The sequence below is a fragment of the Punctularia strigosozonata genome (genome assembly GCF_000264995.1).
Source record: "Punctularia strigosozonata HHB-11173 SS5 unplaced genomic scaffold PUNSTscaffold_5, whole genome shotgun sequence".
Classification (NCBI taxonomy): Eukaryota; Fungi; Basidiomycota; class Agaricomycetes; order Corticiales; family Punctulariaceae; genus Punctularia; species Punctularia strigosozonata.
This window is the reverse complement of record NW_006767437.1, coordinates 320,077-342,423: the sequence shown is the minus strand read 5'-3', so window position 1 is coordinate 342,423 and position 22,347 is coordinate 320,077. Positions and strand designations below refer to the sequence as shown.

Sequence of the window (22,347 nt, the reverse complement as noted above, 5' to 3'; positions counted from 1 at the left end):
TCCTCCACTTCCCCGGTCCCTCATTCCTACCCGCAATGCACCCCGCACTCCTCGTTGACGAGATCTTGCGCCAAATCATCGAATTTTGCTACAGCAGCGCGGAAAGGAAGGCCGATGCCACTCGGACGCTGGCTAGGTTAGCCAGGACGTGCAGAGCCTGGCGGGACCCTGCTCTGGACAGACTGTGGTGGAGACTGGACTGTGTAGCTCCGTTGCTGGCTCTTACGGCACGTCACTATTGCTACCCGGATTGTGGTCCGTCAGGCTAACAGTGTTCCAGAGGTTAGCGAGAGATCAGTTGTTCGAAGAGCATCTCCTGCAATACGGCCGTCGCGTCAAGCACTTAACTCTGGCACGACTCGGCAGCCAACTCACGTCGGATCTCGGCAATTTCCTTTTCACTACAGCGGAGACGAGCCTGGGTCAGAACCTTCTTCCCAATCTTGGGAACCTGACAATTCATAAAGACGCCTGGTCATACACCAGCAAGCTTATGCCGTTCATAATTTCACGAGCTCTCCACACCATAGACCTACATACGTCGTCCCAAGCCTCCCTTTCGGTTTTCCATGACTTTGTAGAGACTATCAGACGCGTCTCGTCTCCCATAGACACGGCTGTCCTTCGAGGGCCGTTCAACTCCGAAATACAGAGCCTACTCACAAGCTTGTCCAGCATCCGGATATACCACTCGAAGCGCAATCAATCGCTTCGCGCTTCTGAGATCTTCGCACTATCGAGACTCCCTCTCCTCGCCGAACTTCACATAGATGGATGTTCCCTAAACGTAGACGAAGTCATGGCCTGCATAGAAGCTCAGCCCATCCACGCACCTAGCTTCCCTGCACTAGAATCATTACACCTTTCCGCGCCTTCCGCACTCATAGAGCATATACTAGAGGCTTCTTCCTCCTCCACCCTTCGCACGGTTTATCTCGATATCCAAGACCGTGCCTTGACGACGGCACCATGGCGGACCATTTTCAGTATCTTGGGCAAGAAGGCAGCTGGGACCCTCCAGAATCTTACAGCAACCCATTTCGTTGATGCCGACGAATCCGACCTTGCTGCAGGTCCCGTACCAGTGGAAATGACATTCACAGTCAACGATCTCCGGGACCTCCGGACGGTGAAGTCGCTACGGAGCTTTACGCTCCAATCATCGTTTCCTACGGACCTCTGCGATGATGACATGGACGCTATAGCGCAATGGTGGCCAAATATCGAGCACCTTGCTGTCGAAACTGGTCACATCGCTATGGAAGGTCATTCGGCATCTCATCGCGAATGCAAGCATCCGAGCCTCACCCTCGGTTGCCTTACCTCCTGGGCGCGATCTTGCCCTCAGCTCGATTACCTCGTCCTGCCCCGTATGGATGTCGGTGTGGGTTGCCCCAATCCAACACAACCATTCGCGCCGCATAACGCGCTGCGCTCACTTTCGATCGCTATAGACGAGGCTATGAACGAGACGGAGCAAGCTGCCGAGTACCTCCACGCGCTCTTCCCTTGCCTGGCGGCGCTTGGCGCGGTTGATGATGATGCCAAGTGGGAGGGGATGCGCCGTGCCCTTCAGCGCCGGTCGCCCGCAACTACTTTTGTACCTCTCTGACACACCAGGCGTGCGTTCATAACATAGATCTAGATTTAGGTGTTCGTTTATTCCTCCGACACGATCCTTGTCCATATATATATAGACGGGGGTACAGATATACGCTTATTGATTACCGGTACAGATAGGATTTTGGGAGCATTTACATAGTTCGATGTTACGAGGACGTTTCTGTCTGATGGGTCTTCGTTGGGTTCGTAGAATGTGTATGCAAAAGACGATCTTACCTTGTGGTCGATGACCACATTTATGACGAACCGGGAACGCTTCAGTGTCTGACGATGCTAGTCGAATAACTGGATTGCGGCAAGCGAGAAGATCCATGAATACAATGCTATACACCACCACGACCACAGTCCCACCGACCTCCCGCGGCTAACCCATTAGTTGCACATGTAGGCGCCGTACATATAGCTTGGGAGAATACCGAGCAATGGTTGCTTCGTTCGTGCGTGACAGCATGCTATCCGGATGGAGCAAGCGAGGATGACTGTGGCTTGCGGTCTACTTGGCAGACATGACATAGCCAGATGTGTCTAGGATCTGCTTGCCGCATATAGAGCACACGCCCTTCTTATATGCGCATCCTGCGAAAGGAGGCCCAGTTAGACAACAATCCGGTGGGCACGCGGTTGAGTGCGCACCATGACAATACTTCGCCCCATTCTGCGTTGTCGGTTGTTTGCAGTCCTTGCACTTCTTATCGTACGGCTGAAACCTATTCTTGGATAGAGACCCTCCTGAAGGACGAGACGGTCCTCCTGGACGACCTATGCCAGACGATCCGCCTGGCCGTGCTATGAGCTTGTTCTCACCAATCTTGCGCGAGCCGTCCTTGATGGAGGCAGATGTCGACTGGAAGGGATCGGGAGCCGCGACCTTGGAAAGTTTCTGCAGGTGACGTTAGTCGAATGTTACAAACAGCGGACCCGAGCTCGGTACCTTCTCACATTTCTTACAGACCATGGTGGATGATGGAAGGAAGAGTCTGACGGGGAGGGGAGTACAAGCTTGCTTACGTGACAACGTCACTCCTTGCACGGGCGCTTACTGTAACGCGGCGCCTTTGAATTACTACGTCACACCATGTATTGCAAACACGTTTGATCAGTACCAAGAGTCTAGCGTCGATAAAGCTCGCGGTGTAGAGCCCCACAATAACATGTTCACGACTCGTTCACCGTTTCCCGATCTGTCCACGCAAGCCAACGATCCGCGCAGTACGTGGGGTCCCATTTGAGCACGATCCATAGCACCCATCGCCGTCTCTCCCGCTCGTCCTCCGTTTCTGCCCTCGTCACATCCCATGGCCGGTTTATGACCCCCCTCACCTCCCTCTCCATAGCCTCTTCAACGATGAAACCAACTTCCCGCACCATTTTCAGGAACCTGTCGAGAGTATAGCGTCCCGTGTGTAGTCCAGCAACGAGGTACACCCTACTATCGGATGTTTTGCGCAGGGTCCTCCGGAGTGTATGGATGAACGCCACGTGGAGATCGGAATTCCATAGCGTATCAGCGGCCAGCACTATATCGTATCCAGGGAGTGAATCGCTGCCATTCTCCGTGTCATCGAACGGTGCAAAGAGGGCAGAAGCGTCAGATGAACCCCATGCGTGCGGTAGAGCTCGGCAGCGTCCAGTAACTCCGTTGCGCTCCACATTAGACGCCAGGGCTTTGATCAGCTTGCCGTCCGGGAAATCGCTCAGCGTAACCCGTGCTGTACTGTGAACTTTGGACAGGGCAATTCCAGGCAGACCAGCTCCGGCACCTAACTCCAGGACGTATACGGGGCGGGATCCGGATGCTTCAGCACCCACGAATTTACCCAAGGACAAATCCTGGAGGTGATCCGCGATGAAGATGGAAGCAACCCATACGGACGACGCATGCAACGACCAGTTTGCGACCTCTGTATCTGGGGTTTGAAGGGTGATATCGATGATATATTGGTCTTCTGCGGATGTAGAGGGGCGCGGAAGTCTGAGCGTATATTCGAATAGATGGTTTGCGGACGAGTGCGTTATGGGTGTATACTCGTAAAGAGTCTGCAGCGAGCTCGATAGTATTTCTTCTACCCCTTCGCCCTCGTCAACAGGCAACGGTGCGGTAGTCGCAGTTGAAGCCATGGAAAGGTTACTGTAATGATCTCAGATCTGATCAGTGATCACAAGCTTGAGATCAGTCCGGCCCGGAACATGTGATAACGCCCTCACGCGTCTCCTATGTAACTCTCGACGTGCCAACATCTTTGCAAGTATGAATACAATAAGGCCTCCCCCAGCTGTCTTGCAGACGCTAGGATTTGCGCACTACTCACTTGCCTGGTCACCTTTCCATACGCAACGACTTGCTGTCGCATCTGCCGCGAATTACGGCCTTGTCGGGAACGGACGTCTGCACTGCGTCAGTGTAGTGCCAAACGTACCCCACCCGGCAGGGATACCTGCGTTGAATCTGGACAAACAGTACGCCACCTTGTCCCGATTCGCTTTTTGTCGGTGTCTGAAGTCGTATCGCGGGGCTGTAGGTATGACACACAGGATGGCTTATACGACGTCGCTTGGTCGGAGATCCACGAGAATCAGCTTGCTACCGCATCTGGGGACGGGTCCATCCGTTTGTGGGATGTTATGCTTAATGTGAGTGCAAAATGCCTCATCTCTCACAAAATGCTGGCCCACCGAAATTGCGGTTATGAGACTGACTGATGCGAAGTACGGCTAGGATCTTCCGATACGCGTATGGCAGGAGCACACTCGGGAGGTGTTCTCAGTGGACTGGTCCAATATTGAGAAGTCGCAATTCGTATCCTCATCATGGGAAGGCACTGTCAAAATCGTCCGTTGTCTCCTTGTTATGGGATTACGTGCGCGACTGACAGAGGAACAGTGGACGCCAGAATCCCCGCGGTCTCTTACTACCCTACAGGCACACCACTCGTGTGTCTACCAGGCCCTTTTCTCTCCACACCAGCCCGCCGTTCTAGCTACTTGTTCCACCGACGGCACGTTGAAGATATTCGACGTTCGCGCTCCCTCCTACGCTCCCTCGAAGTTCTCCAATACCTTCACCGCGCCCTTGACCTCCGCCGCACTAACAATTCCGGCGTCGGGCACAGAAGTTCTTACCATCGACTGGAACAAGTACAGGCCATGGTTGTTGGCCAGCGCTGGCGTTGACAAGGCTATCAAGATATGGGATTGCCGAATGGTGAAAATTGGGCCCGAGGGCTCCGGTGAACAACAGCTTGGCGGCATATGCGAGGGGCAGCTGATGGGCCACGAGTATGCGGTTCGGAAGATTCAATGGTGCCCCCATCGACCAGATGTACTGGCAAGCGCGAGCTATGACATGACGTGCAGAGTGTCAGTACCTGGTTCCTCTGTGGCCCTAGTGCCTGTGCTGATATTATGCGTTCCAGGTGGTCGACCAATTCACCTCCCGGTGCAAGTCAACTGTTGTACATTCACGATCCGCATACCGAATTTGTCGTCGGCTGCGCGTGGTCTATCTATGAAGAAGGAGTCCTGGCTAGCTGCAGCTGGGACAGCAGAGTTAATGTTTTCCGTGTATAATAATATCATACATTGCCCGTATTTCTCGGATCCCAACTTCGAGTGTAGATGGAATGTTGAAGTACCGACCGCACCGGAAAGGCAATGCGCGTCTCTGTCCCAACTATACCAACGCGTTTGGCCTCTGTTCCTTCTGGTCCTACCGTTTCGCCTGCTGTTGCTGTTGAACGGATATCATCCTTCCTCCAACATGGAAATGTCTGCCTGCTTACGGGTGCGGGTGTCAGCGTGGATTCCGGTATCAGGGCGTATAGGGGCAAGGATGGTCGTTACATGAACCCGAACTACAAGTAGGTGATATACATTTCGGGATCAACTCGGAAGCCTTACACATCGATGATGCGTAGGCCCATCTTCGTATGTTGTCACGCCAGTGATATCTAGGTTCTGAAAGTGACATGCAGGCCACGACTTAGTACCATGAGCTCGTTGACGGTACCGAGAAAGGATTCGCGTTCCGGTGAGCAAAACCAAAGTCCAGTCTGTAACTGCCCGTGATCATACAACACAGGCAGCGTTACTGGCTACGAAGCTATCTAGGCTACCCACCAGTCCGAGATGCTCAACCGAACAAGACGCATTACGCGATCGCTGCTCTTCAGCATGCTTCCATAGTCCCGCGCCTCATAACTCAGAACGTAGACGGGCTCCATCACAAGGCCATTCGATCAGCGCGCAGCCGATCATGGATGGACGAGCATATGCTGGAACTGCATGGCACCCTGCATGTACGTTACATTTTCTCTATTTCAAGAGCCTGCATGCACATACGGTCCATTCGCAGAAAGTGCACTGTAACAGGGGCCATCTGGTCGACCGCGAGACATTCCAAGATTGGATATCTGCGGCGAATCCCCAATGGAAAGCATTCGTCGACGACCTAGAACGTGCGGGTCAACAGCCCCGGACGAATCCCGACGGTGATGTATGTCCTCATGTACCTCGACCGATTTGTGGACCTTCGGGAGTTTACTGTGACTTCTAAGGTGGCCATTGAAGATGTAGACTATACCACTTTCAACGTCCCGGAGTGCCCCACATGTGCGCTCGAAGGCTATACGAATTCGGTGGTTGGTACACATCGTCTTTGGATTCGTTGCATAGCTGAACACCCCCCGCAGCAAAAACCCGCCTTGATCTTCTTCGGTGAATCAATAGCAAAGGAGGTCAGGGATAAGTCGTGAGTCTATATGCGGCTCATCCATCTTGTTACGGCAATACCGACAGCGCAATAGATACGCCGATATAGAGCAATGCGATCGTCTCTTCCTCGTTGGAACAACACTGGCAACCTTTTCCGCATTCAGGCTGCTCAAACACGCCCTCGAGCTCAAGAAACCTACCTTGATGCTAAACGTCGGCCCTACCCGCGCAGACGGTTTGCCTGGCCTCGAAAAGCTCGAAATCAGGAGCGGTGAGGTCATGCGGGAAATCGTCAGAAACGTCCTGTAAGTTCTATATCTCGTCTACTCGCCACCTCGCCAACTCCATCTGTATCTGTTCAGGGGTTCACAAGCAACGGAGGATCCAATCATCCGAGATATGTTATGCAGCGGGATCTATATGCCCCCGCCGGACCATATAGAGGACATCGTTCCCCAGTCGGGAAGCTAAAGTATCACTGTCAATACCAAGAATTGTCGGGCACGATACATGTTATTGATAGGGTACCATAATAATCGATCCGGGGATTAAACATCCTCTGTCCCTTAGTGTCATGTACTCAAATACAGCTTCGCCCTCCTCGACCTTAGCGGGAAGCTGGCAAACACGGTTATTATTGGAGGCATCGACGTCGACTAGCGAACACATTAGCTCTATTAGTTCCACTACAGCGCTTACACAGTCAAGGGCTAGGGGTACATTGGTGACAATGGATGGATGCAGGATGATGTGAGGATGAGATGCAGGACAGTGACGATCTAGCTGACACAGATACATATTACAAGACTGATGCAACATTTGTTTGACAACAAACCCGAGGGAGAAACAACGGAATAGAAAAAGGCGGCGCAAGAGGTGAGGCGTCGGGATCAACGAGTCCGGGAATAGGTTATGATATCGATCAATAATAGGGAATATAGTCGTTGTTCATCGAGAAGTGGAGCGCAGGGGCAGAGGCCGCTTCCATGGGCGCGCTGGCCGGCTCGGGTAGTTGGGTCCGGATCGACGAGATGGGGTGCTTGGATGCGAAGGGGGCGTCGAGGTCGCAGTAGCTGCCCACCGCCATGGGCTCAAACAACGACGGATACCTGACGTCGTTAGGGTATGCGGTCGCCAACCAGGCGGGCACCTTGAGGTGGCCCCAGGTCCACTCCTGTGATGCTGCGGGAGCGAATCCGAGGTCAGCTTGCAGCGGGTGGTGCTCCTCGCGCGGGGTGGCGGGGAGCGACCCCGAGCGAGAAGCAGGCGCCGAGGACGACCCGAAGGACTCGTTCGCGTCGTCGTGGGAAGATTCAGGCGCGGGCGAGCCCCCTTTGCTGGAAGACCCTGATGACGAGGCGCTGCCGGAGTCGAGGGCAGGCGGTGGCGTGAAGGGTAGCGACAGTGCCGCCGGCTTGGGCACTCGAGCGCTCTTCGCGGACGAGGAACCGACCGACTTATCCTAGCAGAAACGGTCATATGAGACACGAAACTTGACTGATCGCAGTGTGGTGGCGGGCATACCTGGGCCTTCCGCCGGTACTCCTCGAGCTCGGCAGGCTTGCGGTTCAGGCAGCGGGACTTATGCTTGTTCCAGTGGAAAGGTTCGTACGGGGAGCGCGCGGAGAGTTTGATCCTCGTCTCGCAGCGCTTGCACTTGACGAAGGTAGGGCTCTGTACCTCGCACATATCGTCGTCCCGGAGCTGGCGCTCGCGGGCTTTGTGGGCGGCGGCGTTTTTGTGGGCGGCGGATCTATAAGAAAGGTCAGCTACGTAAGTAAGGAAGGGGGCGGAATGTACTTACCGTTGGGCGGCGGGTGGCGGGCTTGCTGCGCGGGCGCTCGTACCCTCACTACGCCGTGTGAGGGATGGGATGGGGGCGGATGGCAGGACACTTACCTGGAGAGCACGGAGATGCCGTCGAGCGATATCTAAAATGGGGACGTCGTGAGCGAGCGAAAAGGAGAGCGGGTGGCTTGCGTACATCGTCGACGCCGGCGTCGGGGCGGCGGGCACTCGGGCGGCGGTCGCTGGGTCGATTTGAGCGAGCGGAACGCGTCGGAGGGGAGGGGACGTACGTTGCGCGGGGCATCTCGGCGGGGCGGCGGGTGCGACGGAGGACAGGGAGATGGGCGGTGGTGGTGGTTCTGGAGAAAGGGCGGTCTGCGCCCCAGCCACACACTGGGGTCGGACTGGGAGGGCGCGTCTCGGCTATCCGCGCGTCGGCCACGTGCCGTCCCTCGCCCCGCACGGACACGGAGGCAAATATGCGCTTAAGGGCGTACATCTCGCACAAGGAGTAGGGGCACAGACATTCCATTATGCACTATTACGGACAGCGCGTCCTATAGAGAACGAATCCCGCAGAAAACACAGAAAGCAAGTAAACGTCCAAGAAAGAGTGTGGCAGGACACGCGATGCGCTTCTTCAATCCAATTTCATTCCATAACCAATAAAGAGCGAGAATGGTTTCTTCAGTCCACGTAGCTGGTAGGTCACGGCGCGTTCAATCCGCGCCCAGGGTCGATGACCGGCTGCCCAAAGCGAGTCCGCGGACGAACGACTGCCACGGCAGCTTGATCCAGTCCCATAGGCCCGGCACGTTGCCCTCCGGCGCAACGTACGTGTCCGAGCGTGGGCGCTGGGCCGGCGCATCTCGGGTTTCTTCGGCGTTGTCGTCCTCGCGACGGCGCTTCAAGGATGAGCGTGTCGGCGATGAAGTAGAGGATTCCGCCACAACTAAAGTCGCATTTGAGGACGCGACCGAGGGCTGTGAGTGCGCGGACGATGTTGAAGGTGGAGGGCGGATACCAGTGGTAGTCTCGCTCTCCTGTGTCTTTCCAGGAGATGGGGCGGTAGCTGCCTCGGCCGAGGAAAGATCTTGAACTGACGTCCCAGTTCTAGTTATTAGTTTAGTATCGCGAAGCACGCTGCGAATTGGAGAGGCGCACGGCTTGCAAGAGCCCTTATGCTCTTCCCACTTCGTCAGTTTATAGTCGCCTTCGCCTTCCAGGGTGACCCGATCTCCACAGACATTGCAGTCCACAGAACAGGTTGTGAAATGCTTTGCCTGAGAGTCATTGACCAGCTTAAGCTTGCGCTCAGCAGTTGCAACGCGACTGCTTGGACTGTGTGGCATGGCAATCAGCTCCAACTGCACCAGTGATTCTGTTGGATCGACGTACACCGCGCCAGAGCACTTCGCCTGATGCTTATCCCAGGCCCTCAGTTGATAGTTGGTACGGCCACCCAGCTTGATGGTCTTGCTGCATCGCCTGCAGGTGACTTCATTCGGACCAATGTCCTGCGCATCCGGATCAGCCTCCAGGTAAGCCTTGCGTTCTGCTTCCGTCCTTCGAGTATGCGCGGTAGCCACAGAAGCGCTGTCATCGACGTCGCTCTCGATCACAGATTTGGCCCTCTGCGATCTTCACGCGAATAGGTCAGAGATGACCCCAGGAAAGTTGTTGCCTCGTACTTGGTGGTGATACTAGCGCCCTTGGCGCACTGTTTCGTGTGTTTCATCCATGGTCCAATCACGTAAGAAACTTTCTCGCTGAGGGGTATCCACTCTTTGCAGCTCGTGCAGTGGGCACGGTTCGGTTCGAAGTCGTCGCACAACGGCTCGTCGGCGAAAAACTGGTATCGCTCTTGCTCTGACTTACGCGTTCTAGTCGGGCCGGAGGACGACTCCGCGATAGAGACACTGTCGTCAACATCCTCATCTTTCGATCGCCTACTCCGGCAATGAGCATTAATTGGTGCATCCCGCAAATGGACCGACACTTGCTTGGCTGATGGAACCTTGAACGTTCCCGTCGCAGTAGAGCCCGAGCGCCCGTTCACCGACTTGGGTGAACCGTCGGTGGTCGAAATCGATGGCATGGCCCGGTGTCCCTTCTTCTTGGGCGACGAATCAGCCCCAGACGGAGCCTGACCCTGTTCGTGCTTCATGCGTTTGGCAGTCGGCGGAGGCAAGCTTCGAGCAATGGGGTTAGCGGCGTTTCGAGAACGTGCTAGGAGCATGGTGCGGGGTTGTGATGTAGCGTGTTCGGGCGGTGTGGGGGTGTGATCTGATAGGGGGTATGCGAAGCAAGTATGTTTCTGGACGAACTTACTGCACGTCAACCTTTTTGGGAGCCAACGGCTCCTGGCTCTAGAACAATGGCGAGGAGAGTCAATAGGGGCCACCGGCAGGAGAACAATGCGTAACGCGAGAGGGATCTGAGACACTCCATGCACATGACATAAATGGGGCCTAAAGCTCACCTTCCTCTCCGCGAGGATCGACCGTGGACTAATAGCAGGTACCACGACGGGGGCGTCGTCAGAACTGGCGCTGTCCGACGCGTCTCCAGTACTATATCCAGTGTTAGCGCCATGTTTGACATCATGAGGGTGCCATGCATACCGCGTGGATTCGGCGGCGCTCCTCCTTCTCTGTACTCGATCCCGTTCGTTTCCTCAGTGACTTCGTGCAAGGAGGGGACATGCTTGCCTTGTGCCGAGACGCGTACGTGACCTTAACGGGGGTTCGTCTGCTGCTCGGATCTTTAGACCGCACGCTTAACGCGGTGACGCGAATATCGAACACACCCTTCTGGCGACGGGAATGGGCTCGCCATGAAACCGAAGAACGCGATAACCGCGCGTGCCAGTCTGTTGACTCGCGCGCTTTCACCTCTCCCACGCCGGTGTCACCGCCTATTCTTTATTGTCGATTGGTATATTCTTCGCTTTACCGTAAGCACTCAACCCGGTCTGAATGCGAGCTAATAAAATATCGGCATCTTGCGCGGGATTTGGAAATGCGCAGTCAAAAATTGACCGTAGCGGGTATCGATTATCCATAGCGAAAACTGACTCCATGCACTGTCGTTATTTACATAGGGAAAGGGATACATCCAAGTGAATAGCAAAGGTGAACCTGAATATACCAACACCTGGCTAGCATCTCTGCAAGCTCTTGCTGCGAAGGATTCAAGGGATGTAGTGGCGATAAACAAGGAAAAGCAATGGTATGTTGATCCATAGGGTGTCCATACCGGCGTGATATCGCGGAAATATTGATCAAAGATACGGCTTGATCTGCTCTTCGCACCAGTCCCAGACCTTGTCCTGCTCGTTCGTCTTGTACGCTTCCTTTGCGGTTTTGGTAGTCCTCGCCCACGGATAATAGTACTGCACGACCGGAGGAGACAAATCAGCTGCAAGATCTGCCTATAAAGGAGCTCGCTGACGCACCTTCCCGTTCTCCTCTCCTGCCTCCGGGCTCGTAGCAGCGTAGAGTTGTGAATAGGCACCCATGGGCGTCGGGGAAAGAAGCCATCCGATCTTCATTTGTGACACATCAGATGCACTGCGAGAAAGCGCAGGGCGAAGTGAGGCGTACCAAGAGATGCTGGATGCGGTTGGTGTGACGCTGGAGATCTGTCCGAATGTTTCCTATATTCTCAACCGATCAGATACGGATGCAATAACCTAGTACCATAAATCCGTACCGGGATCAACGACATGTGCGATGACCCGTCCATTGGCGCCATAATCACCCTCAAGGAGTTTCGCGAGCTTAAACGTCAGCATACAAGTCGCCATTTTGCTTTGAGCATACAGCTGCATGGTCCCTGATTGAGTGTGGTAAGTAAACAACTTTGGAAATGGCGATGATGACAGATAGCCTACCTAGTTTCTTGCGCTGGCGCGTGTCGGTGAGGGTGTCGTACCGAATTGGAGGATTGAAATAATACGGTGCAGACGATGAGACCCAGACAATTCGGGTGCGGTACGACGAGTCTTGCGCAGAGGTTGCGGTTGAGCGAAGGAGGGGCAAGAGCAGCTTAATGAGTAGAAAATGACCTGACCTGGCAATGTTAGAGCTGAACACCAGGAGTGGAAATGGCCGAAATACCCAGAACGTTTGTGCCGAACTGCAAGTCATAGCCTTGTGCGGTCAACTGCTCAATCGGTGGTATCATGACGCCGGCGTTGGCAATTAAAGCATCCAGGCGGGTCTGTTTGCTAGGGTGTTCGTTCAGAATCACCATCATGGGCGGAGAGGATGTAACGAACGATTTGAACTCCTCGACTGCCTTCTTGACATTGGGTAAGTCCCCGAGATCCATCTGCAGGAACTGTGCGCGCCGTCCAGTTTCGCGCTCGAGGTCAGCAATCGCTGCATTAGCCTTGGTCTCAGAACGCGCGCTCAGCCAAACTTCGGCTCCTGATATTTGTTAGATGGTCAACTCGCAAGGGATACTCTGGCCCATACCGTGCAGCAGAAGCTCTTTGCATGTCTCCTTTCCAATGCCTGTATTGCCACCTGTCACGATGAAAACCTTCCCGTCCAATGCAGGTATGTCCTTCGGCGTCCACTTCGCCTTGGGCGGGAACATTTGGTCGATGATGGTGAATAACAGCATCTTTGACCCTCTTGATGCAGTGACTGCGAGTCACTCCAGGTCGTACTTATACCAGGGTTCGCTGGGACCGGGATACACACGTATGTAGGGTGACGCGTCAGGTCGGCGTACACAATCTCGGCATGGACAGCAACAAGTGCGGCATGATTGCTTCGGTTTCGATTCTCCTGTTGAGAAGCAGTATCGTGAGAGGCGTCGCGTCGGCGCAAGTACACACGTTACAGCACGCCAGGCTCCTGCCCATCCGCTCTCCAGCTATTTGCGCTCCAAACAGAGAGCGCCCGCGAGGCTGAATCCGAGTTGAATGGTGGAGGAGGATGCCAAATTAGGCAATCGAGGGCATTAGGGGATGATCCAAAAGAGGGGAGTGGCAGTGTAGAGTTGATGCGAGGTATATCCGAATAGTGGGGGAGCGCAACGCTGGAGAGCGGCTGGCACTAAATGTAATTTCAAATTGCTGCCGACGTTCGGCAATGACATATATCTTCCCAGGGTAACCAGAAACCCAGCGTAGGGTTACCGTACTATGAATTGCCTGAAGTTGAAGTCTGCTGCGTGTACTCAATTTTATGTCAAGCAGCAACACGCGTTTACAGACAGTAAAAGTGCTTGCGACACGTCAGAGACGATATCCGATGTCACCCAAACTCCCAACCCTGGCACTCCAGCAAGCACTCGCAATCCTTCGCGATATGGGCACATCGCCTCTCGCTTTCGTGCTTGATCTTCTAGCCGACTCAGCACTTCGTATGCACAGCTCGGTCCGGGAGATCTGCGAGCGTAGCAATGAGCTACTGGATGCACTGCAAGGGCACATCGACATAAAAGAGAAAATGGAAGATTGGGCTCACCGGGTTTCAAAGCGGCACTACACACTGGAAATACTTGAATTAGTCAAAAAAGAGAATGGCTGGCACTTCGATGCACTAAAGTCGAACCTCAAGAACCTGGAAGAGTTCGACGTTAGTATAATGGCTACAAAATTTCGAGAAACGGCCCCGCATCTGTGGGATTTGACCGGGCAGCTCTTGATTGCGGATCCGGTGCGAGCCGCACGACGGCAACAAAGGGAACAGCATCGTAAACGGCCGGAATCACACCAGCATAGACTAGACGACCCATCGCATGAAGAAGAGAGCGACGACGAGTATGACGGTGTCTTCAGCGACGACCTCTTCATTCCGGAGGATCCCGATGACCCAGAAAACAGCGAGCACGATATCGATCAGGCTCAAAGCAGGAAAGACGCACTACTGGCCATGGTCAGTGTTGAGTATAAGAGCATGATAGAACACTCACAGTACAATAGAAACAAGTCGTCTGTATTAGCGTGTTCATGCGGTCGACGAATCAAAAATGTAACGCGCTCCAGAGCGCCGTCTCCATATTTCTACACTCTTGCAACACACCCGACACCGTAATCCAGCTCCTATCACGATTTGGCATCAGTACGGCACAAAATGCTATCAACACTGCCATAACAAGCCTATCAAACGAAATCTCCACCACCATTCAGAAGATCGGGCGCGGATTGAACATGTCACTCGCCTATGACAACATCGACATTGAAATCAAGCATGCCGTGCCGCAGGCAGAGAAACCTGCTGACAATCTTGTACACCTAACCTCCGGAACATTCATTCCACTATCTTATGGAGTCAACGTGGAGGACCTACGTTGTTCCGAAGATGTCTGGCGGAAGTCCCGGTACAATCGAAGAGCCATCGAGGCCAAAACGGCAGCTACGGCAGTCGACGTCTTCCAGCTTGCAGACCTACATCCAGATAGGGAAGACCATCCATCGGGTTTGTCACGGCGTTCTCGATTCAACGCGTGGAAGTTTTTGTCCGACTTGGTGAATTTCGGACCAGAATATTTTCGGCAGTTTGCTAGTCAGCTCGGTGAGCCGGAGGTAATCAAGAAGATCTGCGAGGATGATCAGATCCAGCGGACGAAGCAAATACCGCTCACCGCGACGAAGTTCCACCAAGGGCGAACGGAGGAGAACATTGGTGCCGTCCATAGTTTCATGAATCAAGGCGGCGTTGGTGATGTGGCGAACCACTCCGGCCTACGAGAAATCAGAGAAGAGTGCATCATTGGGCACGGCGATTTGCTTACAGTAAGCCGGGTTCAAAGCATCCAACTGTCTCGGTCACTCGAAGATACGACACCGTGGCTTCGTCTTCAGTTCCTTGTCATGGTGCCCGGCCTGTTCCATTTGAAGATGGCCTGTTGCGATGCGATATGGCGCATCTTCATATCTCCTACAAAAGGACAGCAAGATGCGAACTCATTAATGAGTCACATTGGTGTAATTCGGCCAAAACAGACCGGAACGTTCGCAAGCAAGACTGGACCTGGATTTCGGCGTATGCATGAGGTCGTGCAACATGTCGGGACCGTATTGAGGCTTGATTGCTGGCGGTTGAAGGTCGCAGCCTCGTCGAACGGCACATTGGCCACGCTGGATGCATACGCCGAGTCGAAGCCGCTGTGGGGTCGGATTGTGTCCCTTGCGATGCAGTTAGCTCGTGAGCATGTCGCAAACGAGACATTTGTTTACCTGCGGTCTCAAACATCCGAACGACGTGACAAGGAGCTAGAGAACACGCTTCTGCGTCAGAAATATTTCTTGCTATACGAGGAAATGTCATACGCCATGAATGCCGGGGATATAGGCCGCGTTGAGGACCTGTTCTTGCCATGGGCCTACATATTCAAGGGTTGCGGTAAGCATACATATGCACAGCAAATCACTACATTCCTCCATGATCTGTATTTTGTCTACCCAAAACCTCTAAGGTGAGCCTTAGATGATTCTCTTCTCATTTATCCGGAGAGACTTACCAATGAATGTAGGGAGGCAATTGAAAAGAACATTCTCTGCAACCCTACAGGGAAGAAGAATGCTTGGAGGGCGGTAGATTGGCAGGTCGAGCACAACAATCTATACATTAAGGTGAGAAGGCTTTGGCATAGGAAAAGTACTCGCACTTACCTGCGAAGAGGATCTACGGAGGGAAGGGCTCGAATCGAACAGTCGACAGAATCCTCAAAGAGTCGCCACTGATCTGTGTCTACAAAAACGTGAGGGCAACCTTTGAACAGAACTTCGCACTTGGCGCCAGAAATGTCCGACACTCGATGCCAAGTCTCGTCAAAACATTTCGAAAACTGGAACAGTACATGCGGGAGAACCGAACAAACGAGATGATTCCGGGGCGATCTTCTACCTATAGTATCCCGTCGATGATGGACCGCGGAGCCGAGTTGATGCATCAAACAGGAGGCACGGCCGATGTTGAAACAGTAGTGACCGAGGGATCCGACCCGTGGGTCGACGGAGAGCCTGACGGCGAAGTTCAGTTCCGCGAAGAAGACGTGATGTTCGAGTAGTCACCGCGTGTAATACGACAATCTGCGACACGGCGCACTGGCGCCGCGTTCTCGTTTGGTTGTGGATGACGGGCTTTGTTCGTGGTATTTGAGGTAGCGTAGTACGGACAGAGTTTTGATCGCTCTTCTCTGAATAGTCAGCTCGAGGAAACCTCGCGACGAGCCAGAAACTCACTGGTGTGACCGGATCCGTCTTGCTTATGCAGCCTGCACACCGTGCAGGATTTCTTCGCCCGATGATGTACGATGTTCGATGTCGTCGATAGCGGTGTAGAATGCGAGTTCGATTGTTCGGAAGGTGTCGCAAGTGCCGGTGGAGCGGGCGCCGGAGCGATGGTATTGATGATTTCGACGATTTGAGGGCCGTACTCGTCTATCCAATCGTTGCGCCATTGGACCTCAGCTTTGAGAGCCTCCGTGGTATGTATCTTCCCCATATGAGCACATTCAACGATTCGTTGTATGTTGGCAGACGAGAAGAAAACTCCAGGCCCATAGTCTTGGAAGCGGTTTGCACCGAGCTTGGCGCGCGCAACGCAATCCCGCCACGCATACAGCGCATCGTGTAACGACTTGTCGACATCATCCATCTTGTCGATATGTTTGGTGCGCGTTCGCTTTTTTGGCCGCGTCGTGGGCTGGTCGGGAGTCCCGAGCGGTAGCAGCTCAAAGTGGGAGGGACAGCAGAGGTCGCAGCAGTACACTGGATCACGCGGACGGCAGCGGACACAGCCATGCAGAGAACGCACGTCGCATTGCTTATGATCTGAAACTTCGCCGTGAACGACACCCGTCAGTCTCCCGACACTGTATGAACGGATAAGGACTTACGACGTTGAAGTTCTTGGCCGCCGAAGAACAAGAGTAGCGGCTTTCGTCGACACCGGATGCCTGGACGAAGTCCAGCGTTAATGATGTCGTCCAGGACGGGGTCAATCTCGCCGCCGTTCGTGGTTCGTTTCCGCTTCCCTTCCTTGTCGTCTGCGATCCGGTGATACAACTCTTGCGATCTCTCTTTCCAGGCTCGATCTTCATCCTTTCCAGTCCCCAGTCCACCTGCGCCTGCACCTCCACCACCCAGGCCGGAGCCTCCACGAACGCCCAAGCCGGAGCCATCTTGAACGCCCAAGCCGGAGCCATCGCCAACGTCCGCGCCGGAGCCATCGCCAACGTCCGCGCCGGAGCCGTCGCCAACGCCAGCACTCGAGCAACCGCCGACGCCCGTGCCGGAGCCTTCGCCAACGCACGCGCTGGAGCCGTCGCCAACGCACGCGCTCGAGCGATCGCCGACGCCCGCGCTCGAGCGATCGCCAACGTCCACGCTCGAGCAATCGCCAACGCCCGTGCCGGAGCCTTCGCCAACGCCCGCGCTGGAGCCGTCGCCAACGCACGCGCTCCAGCGATCGCCAACGCCTGCGCTCGAGCGATTGCCATCGTCCGCGCTCGAGCAACCGCCAACGTCCGTGCCCGGGCAAGCGCCTCCTACCGCGCCGGGGAATGCGCCTCCTACCGCGCCGGGGAATGCGCCTCCTACCGCGCCTCGGTACGTGCCCTCTACCGCGCCTCGGTCCCTGCCATCGAACGTGCCTCCTCCCCTGCCTGCGAACGCGCCTCCTCCTCTGCCTGCGAACGCGCCTCCTCCTCTGCCTCCGAACGCGCCTTCGCCTCCGAACGCGCCTTCGCCTTCGCCTCCGAACGCGCCTTCGCCTTCGCCTCCGAACGCGCCTTCGTCTTCGCCTCCGACTGCGCCTTCGTCTTCGCCATCGGCTTCGCCGTCGTTTTCGCCATCAGCTTCGCCGTCGTTGAAATCATGACCTAGCCGAGCTAATGTAGACTTTCGGATTGCTGGATCCTTCCCCGCTCGGTCTCTTTCCTTTCGCCGTTGGTCTTGTTGACGCCGTCGTTGGCGTCGTTGAGACGCCTTCGCCCGTTCGTCATCAAAGTACTTTTTCTCGGCCAATAGAACCGCCCAAGCCACCTCGCCTGAACCTCGCGCCCCTCGTCCGAAACGTTGAATCAATGTACTTGCGTCACATCTTGCCCTCCATTGAACCACGATCGCAATGCCCGTCATATCCACACCCTGTGCTTGTTTGTGAGTTTCGTAGGTTTAAAATTCGGTTATGAGATGTACACACCATACCGAAAGCGTCTGTTACGATGAGTCCCCAGGATCCGCCGTCGTCCATGAACCCCTTTGCTTCAGTCTCTCGGTATTCGTTACTCATCACCGCGTGGTAGTATTTGACTCTGTCCTTCAACCGCGCTGGCAGCCGATCTCGAAGATGCATGGCAGCTTGTTCTGTCTCCGTCCGACTGTCACAGAATACCACGAATCGCGGAGGTGGATTTGTCTCGTTTGCATCCACTGGAATCAAAAAATTCAGATCATCGTAGGACCTGATTGTGCTTTGTATGGGCCTGACTGCAAGCTTCAGATCTGGTCGGTCATTTGATCGCATGATGTAGTCCGTTTTGCCGGGTCTAAGTCGCAGAAGTCGAGTAACGTCATGGAGGATCGGCGGGGGCAAAGTGGCAGAAGCAGCATATACTGGAATGGGCTTCGAGATGAGAAAGCGGAGGTCGCCAGCATGTCCGTATTCTGTCCGAAACGCCTTCCATGTGCTGACACAATGTGCTTCATCAAAGACAATGTACAGGAGATTCTGCGTGAACTTCCCATCGTTCCACAGTTTCCCGAATTGCCCATTCTCCTTCAAGAGCAGCTCCGGATTCACTATGATTACGCGGTAGTCGAGGTTTTTGACACGCTGTCATCTTTTACGTTAGGCTCTTGTCATGAAGAGGATTCGAAGGACGAACCTTGAATACATCTGGGCTGCAATTCCCAGCATCAATTGCCACTGCGGAGATTCTTGCTCTTTTGAGGACATCCGAATGTGAGTTCTGTTTGCCCAAAATGTTCAGAGGGGTCACGATGATCATCATCCTGTCTCCTTCTCCATCCTCCAGAGCCATGAGCAACCGAATGTAGAACGTCATCGTCTTGCCTGCACCAGTCGCTGCCACTCCGACAACATCCTTGCCAGCTGCAAGGGATTGACCAACCCGGATTTGCCAGAGGCATGCACGCTTTCCAAATTTACGTTGGACGAGTTCTCGTATACGTGTCGTGGTCCATACTGGGTGGGAAGACGCCAAAGTTGTGGACATGCGAAGAGTGCGCTGGACGTAGTACTTTGGGAAGGTATGCAGAGGACATCCCAAACTTGGATGATGACTGTGACCCTACACTGGGTTTCTGGTTACCCTGGGAAGATATATGTCATTGCCGAACGTCGGCAGCAATTTGAAATTACATTTAGTGCCAGCCGCTCTCCAGCGTTGCGCTCCCCCACTATTCGGATATACCTCGGGAGATCCTACTTGCACCGCCACATTCCATATCCGGTACCCACCCCTGATTTCCAAAGTCCCATTCAACTCGGATTCAGCCTCGCGGGTGCTCTCTGTTTGGAGCGCAAATAGCTGGAGAGCGGATGGGCAGGAGCCTGTATGTACGTATCAATACCGGAACAGTACTTCAGTACGTACAGGCAGTACAAATTGAGCTAAAGAAGCACTGATACACTGCTTCAAAGATCGTAGCCATCTGCTTTCGAAATCGTTGTCAAACAGGCGGTAGGATCAAGAATGTCTTGGACGCTGCGTATGCAGCTTCGGCTTCGGCTGTAAATCGATGTTCGAAAGCCCAATAGCCGTACCAGAAGTCAGCGCATCCCCGAGAGAACCACCGCATGGTGTACACCTGCCAGCAGGAGGGGAACCAGCCGGAATCCTCCCAGTCAATGATACCAGAGACGTGACCATCGTGAATCAAGACGTTATACGTCCGTAGATCCGCATGCACGTAACGAATGGGATCTGCTTCCATGATTTGGCGAGTTACCGGATCCACATTCTCTTCGTACTCCTGCACGTCGTTGTACGAGCCGGCGTGGGCCCATAGCGCTGTCGTCGACGGGAAAGGACCCGATCGCGTTTCAAAGAAATATCGGGGATCCGGAAGGTCATGGCCAGATGCACTGAGCATGACTTGTCCAGCATCTGCGTGAGGCTGCCGAAGTGTCTGCAGTTTTTCGAGGACAGAAGAGACCTCTTTCACGATGGTCTGTTGCAAGTCGAGTGACAAAGGGCCCTGGCACAATGCTTCATAGACGGAGATTCCGGGGATGCGAGTCATGACCGTATAAGTTGCTCCTAGATGCTCGAATGATGCGACGAGGCGTGGAATAGGGAGATTGAGTCCCGTCGCATGGAGGAACCGTAGAGCGCTGGCTTCTGTACTCGTGGTCCGGGGTCTAAATTTGACCAACCAGGGAATACCGAGCCTGAACGCTCGAATACTCCGTGTGTTTGGGAAAGGCGTGGTATGACGAAGGAATAGCCGGTACTATGCAATCATATCTTAGACCAAAACGAAGGCGACAGCACGGAGCAAAATGTACCTGAATCGACGCGTTTGGTGTTTGTATGAGGATAAAGATCCACAAATGAAACGACACAGGCATTGCAACCGGACGTGAAAGATGATAACGCGGGACGGTGGTACTGAGAGGCGGATGTCTTTGGGGCGTTCCTTACAGGAGACTGGCACGAGGCATTAAGATTAGTGAGGATAAGAATACTCGAGGGCTTTCAATTGCTGTCGCGGTGTACAGTATGGGCCCACCGTGGGAGCTAGGCTAGATTAGTGTGCGAGGGTCCTCTGAGAGATGGGTCGTGCGAAAATAAACACGTGGTGAAACTCCGCGAGTGCACGGGCGACGCGTTAAGCCGCGCGCGTCGTCGCGTCGCGTTGAACGGTCTTCAGCTCGTCTTGCGCTTGTACATACATCGGCGCCCTCGCGCTGCTCGGAATCACTATTTATATATTTATTCCACACTATGGGACTGACTCCGGTGAACTCGAGGCTCTGGTTAGACGGGTTACTGCGCGAAAAGTGCAAGATCTCGGCACCCCGCCCATTCCAACTCGACCTCGGCTTGCACCTCATCAATGGACGCGATGTTCTCCTCGTTATAGCCACGGGTCAGGGCAAGACAACGGTTCTTCATGCACCGCTTTTGGCTGCCCAGGCTCGCAAAGAAAATGGGATCGCATTCATCGTCATCCCGACGAAGCTTCTGGGAGAGCAGCATGTTGGTGTCCATTTGTGGACTTTTGTTCCGGCGGGCTGACTTCAAAATGGTTAGGCCACAGTTGCGGAGGCTAGAGGACTCATAGGACGCGCTCTCAACGAAGATACGGTCCGCGAAGCATCGAGTCGCGGGCATGACTTGTTCAAGGAAATCTTCGAAGGAAAGGGCGTACGTGTTGTCGCGCTGAGCCCGCAAATGCTTCGAAGCCCGCGGGTCTGGAGATATCTCAATAACCCTGACGTCAAGCGTGAGGTCCGCTGGTTCTTTGTCGACGAAGCACACCTCGTCAACGAGCACGCCGCAGAGTGGTGTACGGAGTATCAGGCGTTGAAGGAGATGCGTGCCCGTCTCGTGAATAGCACGGTATGGGCTGCGGTTACTGGTACAGCTACGCGTCAAGAAGCCGCTTTCATTGCCAAGACCCTTGGATTCCAGCCGGGAGCTTTCGTGGATGCTCGCTATTCCATCGATCGCCCGAACATCAAGTTCATCCCTCGATTCTTCGAACATCCCTATTCCGGTTCGCATTTCCTGGATCTCAGTGTGATGAGAAGAGAAGGACAATTTATTTTCGCATTTTTCATTTCTAAATATGGACTTATCATTTTCCTTTTCCCACCTTTCCTTTTCCAAAGTCACGTGACCTTCAGTGGCAGCAGTACAGCATCATTGACACTGCCTTGCACTGCCCTGCACAGCCACCGGAGTTTTATTCCGCTTACTCATAAACAATGACTCGTTATTCCTTCTAACTCCTTGATTCATAATCCTGACCCACCTAAGTGGGTCGGTCTTACTCATCCTTGTGCCCTGCATGTGATTCTCTTGTACTATTCTTGGACCATGGATTTGTGTATATAAGACCCCTGTAGCTCGCCCTAAGTCCCCATCTCGACCTCTTGTGTCTTGGGGACTTAGGTGAGTAACCGTCTCTGTATTAGATACTATGCTAACTTGTGTCTTGGGGACTTAGTGTGTGACCTTGAGTCCATTAGGTGTCCATTGCGTCGCTGTCGACCTCGTGTCCAGTGA

General features: G+C 54.1%; 13 protein-coding genes across 13 annotated transcripts in view; 5 read left to right on the top strand and 8 right to left on the bottom strand.

The window, feature by feature from the left end:
* Positions 1–6: 6 nt before the first annotated feature.
* PUNSTDRAFT_143049 (uncharacterized protein) lies at positions 7–1,745 on the top strand. The gene is made up of 2 exons (XM_007382709.1): positions 7–227; positions 281–1,745. The coding sequence occupies exons 1-2, from the start codon at positions 36–38 to the stop codon at positions 1,610–1,612; spliced, it is 1,524 nt and encodes a 507-aa protein (XP_007382771.1). The 5' UTR covers positions 7–35; the 3' UTR covers positions 1,613–1,745.
* Positions 1,746–1,895: 150 nt separating this feature from the next.
* Positions 1,896–2,590, bottom strand: PUNSTDRAFT_101339 (uncharacterized protein). The gene is made up of 3 exons (XM_007382708.1): positions 2,555–2,590; positions 2,257–2,503; positions 1,896–2,199 (listed from the first exon to the last, which is right to left on the bottom strand). The coding sequence occupies exons 1-3, from the start codon at positions 2,576–2,578 to the stop codon at positions 2,117–2,119; spliced, it is 354 nt and encodes a 117-aa protein (XP_007382770.1). The 5' UTR covers positions 2,579–2,590; the 3' UTR covers positions 1,896–2,116.
* A 113-nt stretch (positions 2,591–2,703) lies between these two features.
* Positions 2,704–3,741, bottom strand: PUNSTDRAFT_101335 (uncharacterized protein; the record flags this gene model as incomplete). Its single annotated transcript, XM_007382707.1, has 1 exon — positions 2,704–3,741. The coding sequence occupies one exon, from the start codon at positions 3,739–3,741 to the stop codon at positions 2,779–2,781; it is 963 nt and encodes a 320-aa protein (XP_007382769.1). The 3' UTR covers positions 2,704–2,778.
* Positions 3,742–3,871: 130 nt separating this feature from the next.
* PUNSTDRAFT_112958 (WD40 repeat-like protein) lies at positions 3,872–5,190 on the top strand (the record flags this gene model as incomplete). Its single annotated transcript, XM_007382706.1, has 5 exons — positions 3,872–4,080; positions 4,143–4,254; positions 4,340–4,453; positions 4,505–4,980; positions 5,037–5,190. The coding sequence occupies 5 exons, from the start codon at positions 3,872–3,874 to the stop codon at positions 5,188–5,190; spliced, it is 1,065 nt and encodes a 354-aa protein (XP_007382768.1).
* Positions 5,191–5,274: 84 nt separating this feature from the next.
* Positions 5,275–6,804, top strand: PUNSTDRAFT_66877 (DHS-like NAD/FAD-binding domain-containing protein; the record flags this gene model as incomplete). Its single annotated transcript, XM_007382705.1, has 9 exons — positions 5,275–5,480; positions 5,538–5,547; positions 5,607–5,650; positions 5,702–5,918; positions 5,975–6,115; positions 6,177–6,260; positions 6,312–6,370; positions 6,426–6,638; positions 6,696–6,804. The coding sequence occupies 9 exons, from the start codon at positions 5,275–5,277 to the stop codon at positions 6,802–6,804; spliced, it is 1,083 nt and encodes a 360-aa protein (XP_007382767.1).
* A 253-nt stretch (positions 6,805–7,057) lies between these two features.
* Positions 7,058–8,450, bottom strand: PUNSTDRAFT_51756 (uncharacterized protein). Its single transcript, XM_007382704.1, has 6 exons — positions 8,412–8,450; positions 8,318–8,363; positions 8,233–8,264; positions 8,138–8,185; positions 7,858–8,086; positions 7,058–7,795 (listed from the first exon to the last, which is right to left on the bottom strand). The coding sequence occupies exons 1-6, from the start codon at positions 8,423–8,425 to the stop codon at positions 7,256–7,258; spliced, it is 909 nt and encodes a 302-aa protein (XP_007382766.1). The 5' UTR covers positions 8,426–8,450; the 3' UTR covers positions 7,058–7,255.
* A 185-nt stretch (positions 8,451–8,635) lies between these two features.
* On the bottom strand, positions 8,636–10,360 carry PUNSTDRAFT_143044 (uncharacterized protein; the record flags this gene model as incomplete). Its single annotated transcript, XM_007382703.1, has 5 exons — positions 8,636–9,234; positions 9,286–9,462; positions 9,520–9,762; positions 9,813–10,070; positions 10,119–10,360. 5 exons carry the CDS (start codon positions 10,358–10,360, stop codon positions 8,841–8,843), a joined length of 1,314 nt encoding a protein of 437 aa, XP_007382765.1. The 3' UTR covers positions 8,636–8,840.
* An 805-nt stretch (positions 10,361–11,165) lies between these two features.
* PUNSTDRAFT_85875 (NAD(P)-binding protein) lies at positions 11,166–13,046 on the bottom strand. The gene is made up of 8 exons (XM_007382702.1): positions 12,603–13,046; positions 12,404–12,554; positions 12,243–12,352; positions 12,017–12,190; positions 11,836–11,958; positions 11,727–11,779; positions 11,579–11,668; positions 11,166–11,515 (listed from the first exon to the last, which is right to left on the bottom strand). Exons 1-8 carry the CDS (start codon positions 12,751–12,753, stop codon positions 11,405–11,407), a joined length of 963 nt encoding a protein of 320 aa, XP_007382764.1. The 5' UTR covers positions 12,754–13,046; the 3' UTR covers positions 11,166–11,404.
* Positions 13,047–13,388: 342 nt separating this feature from the next.
* On the top strand, positions 13,389–16,152 carry PUNSTDRAFT_133288 (uncharacterized protein; the record flags this gene model as incomplete). The annotated part of the gene is made up of 3 exons (XM_007382701.1): positions 13,389–14,015; positions 14,063–15,485; positions 16,043–16,152. 3 exons carry the CDS (start codon positions 13,389–13,391, stop codon positions 16,150–16,152), a joined length of 2,160 nt encoding a protein of 719 aa, XP_007382763.1.
* A 1,870-nt stretch (positions 16,153–18,022) lies between these two features.
* Positions 18,023–18,641, bottom strand: PUNSTDRAFT_20458 (P-loop containing nucleoside triphosphate hydrolase protein; the record flags this gene model as incomplete). The annotated part of the gene is made up of 2 exons (XM_007382700.1): positions 18,023–18,235; positions 18,291–18,641. Coding segments are annotated over 2 exons (564 nt in total), but the record flags the coding sequence as incomplete, so codon positions are not given.
* A 3-nt stretch (positions 18,642–18,644) lies between these two features.
* PUNSTDRAFT_15859 (P-loop containing nucleoside triphosphate hydrolase protein) lies at positions 18,645–19,290 on the bottom strand (the record flags this gene model as incomplete). The annotated part of the gene is made up of 2 exons (XM_007382699.1): positions 18,645–18,923; positions 19,045–19,290. Coding segments are annotated over 2 exons (525 nt in total), but the record flags the coding sequence as incomplete, so codon positions are not given.
* A 493-nt stretch (positions 19,291–19,783) lies between these two features.
* Positions 19,784–20,509, bottom strand: PUNSTDRAFT_66420 (kinase-like protein; the record flags this gene model as incomplete). Its single annotated transcript, XM_007382698.1, has 1 exon — positions 19,784–20,509. A coding segment is annotated over one exon (726 nt), but the record flags the coding sequence as incomplete, so codon positions are not given.
* A 551-nt stretch (positions 20,510–21,060) lies between these two features.
* The window catches only part of PUNSTDRAFT_66891 (P-loop containing nucleoside triphosphate hydrolase protein), a gene marked incomplete at both ends in the record, with an annotated part of 8,814 nt that continues 7,527 nt past the window's right edge, over positions 21,061–22,347 (top strand). Inside the window, 2 exons of the mRNA XM_007382697.1 lie at positions 21,061–21,319; positions 21,377–21,858. Of these exons, the coding sequence (XP_007382759.1) occupies positions 21,061–21,319; positions 21,377–21,858 (741 nt within the window). The remainder of the gene's footprint in view (positions 21,320–21,376; positions 21,859–22,347) is intronic.

What these genes read in the sequence shown, in the direction of transcription:
- PUNSTDRAFT_143049 (XM_007382709.1), top strand. Translation starts at nt 36, where the DNA reads ATGCACCCCGCACTCCTCGTTGACGAGATCTTGCGCCAAATCATCGAA. An exon ending in CTCCGTTGCTGGCTCTTACG is followed by an intron (nt 228 to 280) that starts GCACGTCACTAT and finishes ACAGTGTTCCAG; the next exon opens with AGGTTAGCGAGAGATCAGTT.
- PUNSTDRAFT_101339 (XM_007382708.1), bottom strand. Translation starts at nt 2,578, where the DNA reads ATGGTCTGTAAGAAATGTGAGAAG. An exon ending in TCTGTAAGAAATGTGAGAAG is followed by an intron (nt 2,504 to 2,554) that starts GTACCGAGCTCG and finishes CGTCACCTGCAG; the next exon opens with AAACTTTCCAAGGTCGCGGC. An exon ending in TGGGGCGAAGTATTGTCATG is followed by an intron (nt 2,200 to 2,256) that starts GTGCGCACTCAA and finishes CTCCTTTCGCAG; the next exon opens with GATGCGCATATAAGAAGGGC.
- PUNSTDRAFT_51756 (XM_007382704.1), bottom strand. An exon ending in CCGACGCCGGCGTCGACGAT is followed by an intron (nt 8,265 to 8,317) that starts GTACGCAAGCCA and finishes TCCCCATTTTAG; the next exon opens with ATATCGCTCGACGGCATCTC. An exon ending in AGTACCGGCGGAAGGCCCAG is followed by an intron (nt 7,796 to 7,857) that starts GTATGCCCGCCA and finishes CGTTTCTGCTAG; the next exon opens with GATAAGTCGGTCGGTTCCTC.
- PUNSTDRAFT_85875 (XM_007382702.1), bottom strand. Translation starts at nt 12,753, where the DNA reads ATGCTGTTATTCACCATCATCGACCAAATGTTCCCGCCCAAGGCGAAG. An exon ending in GTTCGGCACAAACGTTCTGG is followed by an intron (nt 12,191 to 12,242) that starts GTATTTCGGCCA and finishes TTGCCAGGTCAG; the next exon opens with GTCATTTTCTACTCATTAAG. An exon ending in ACCGCATCCAGCATCTCTTG is followed by an intron (nt 11,669 to 11,726) that starts GTACGCCTCACT and finishes TCACAAATGAAG; the next exon opens with ATCGGATGGCTTCTTTCCCC.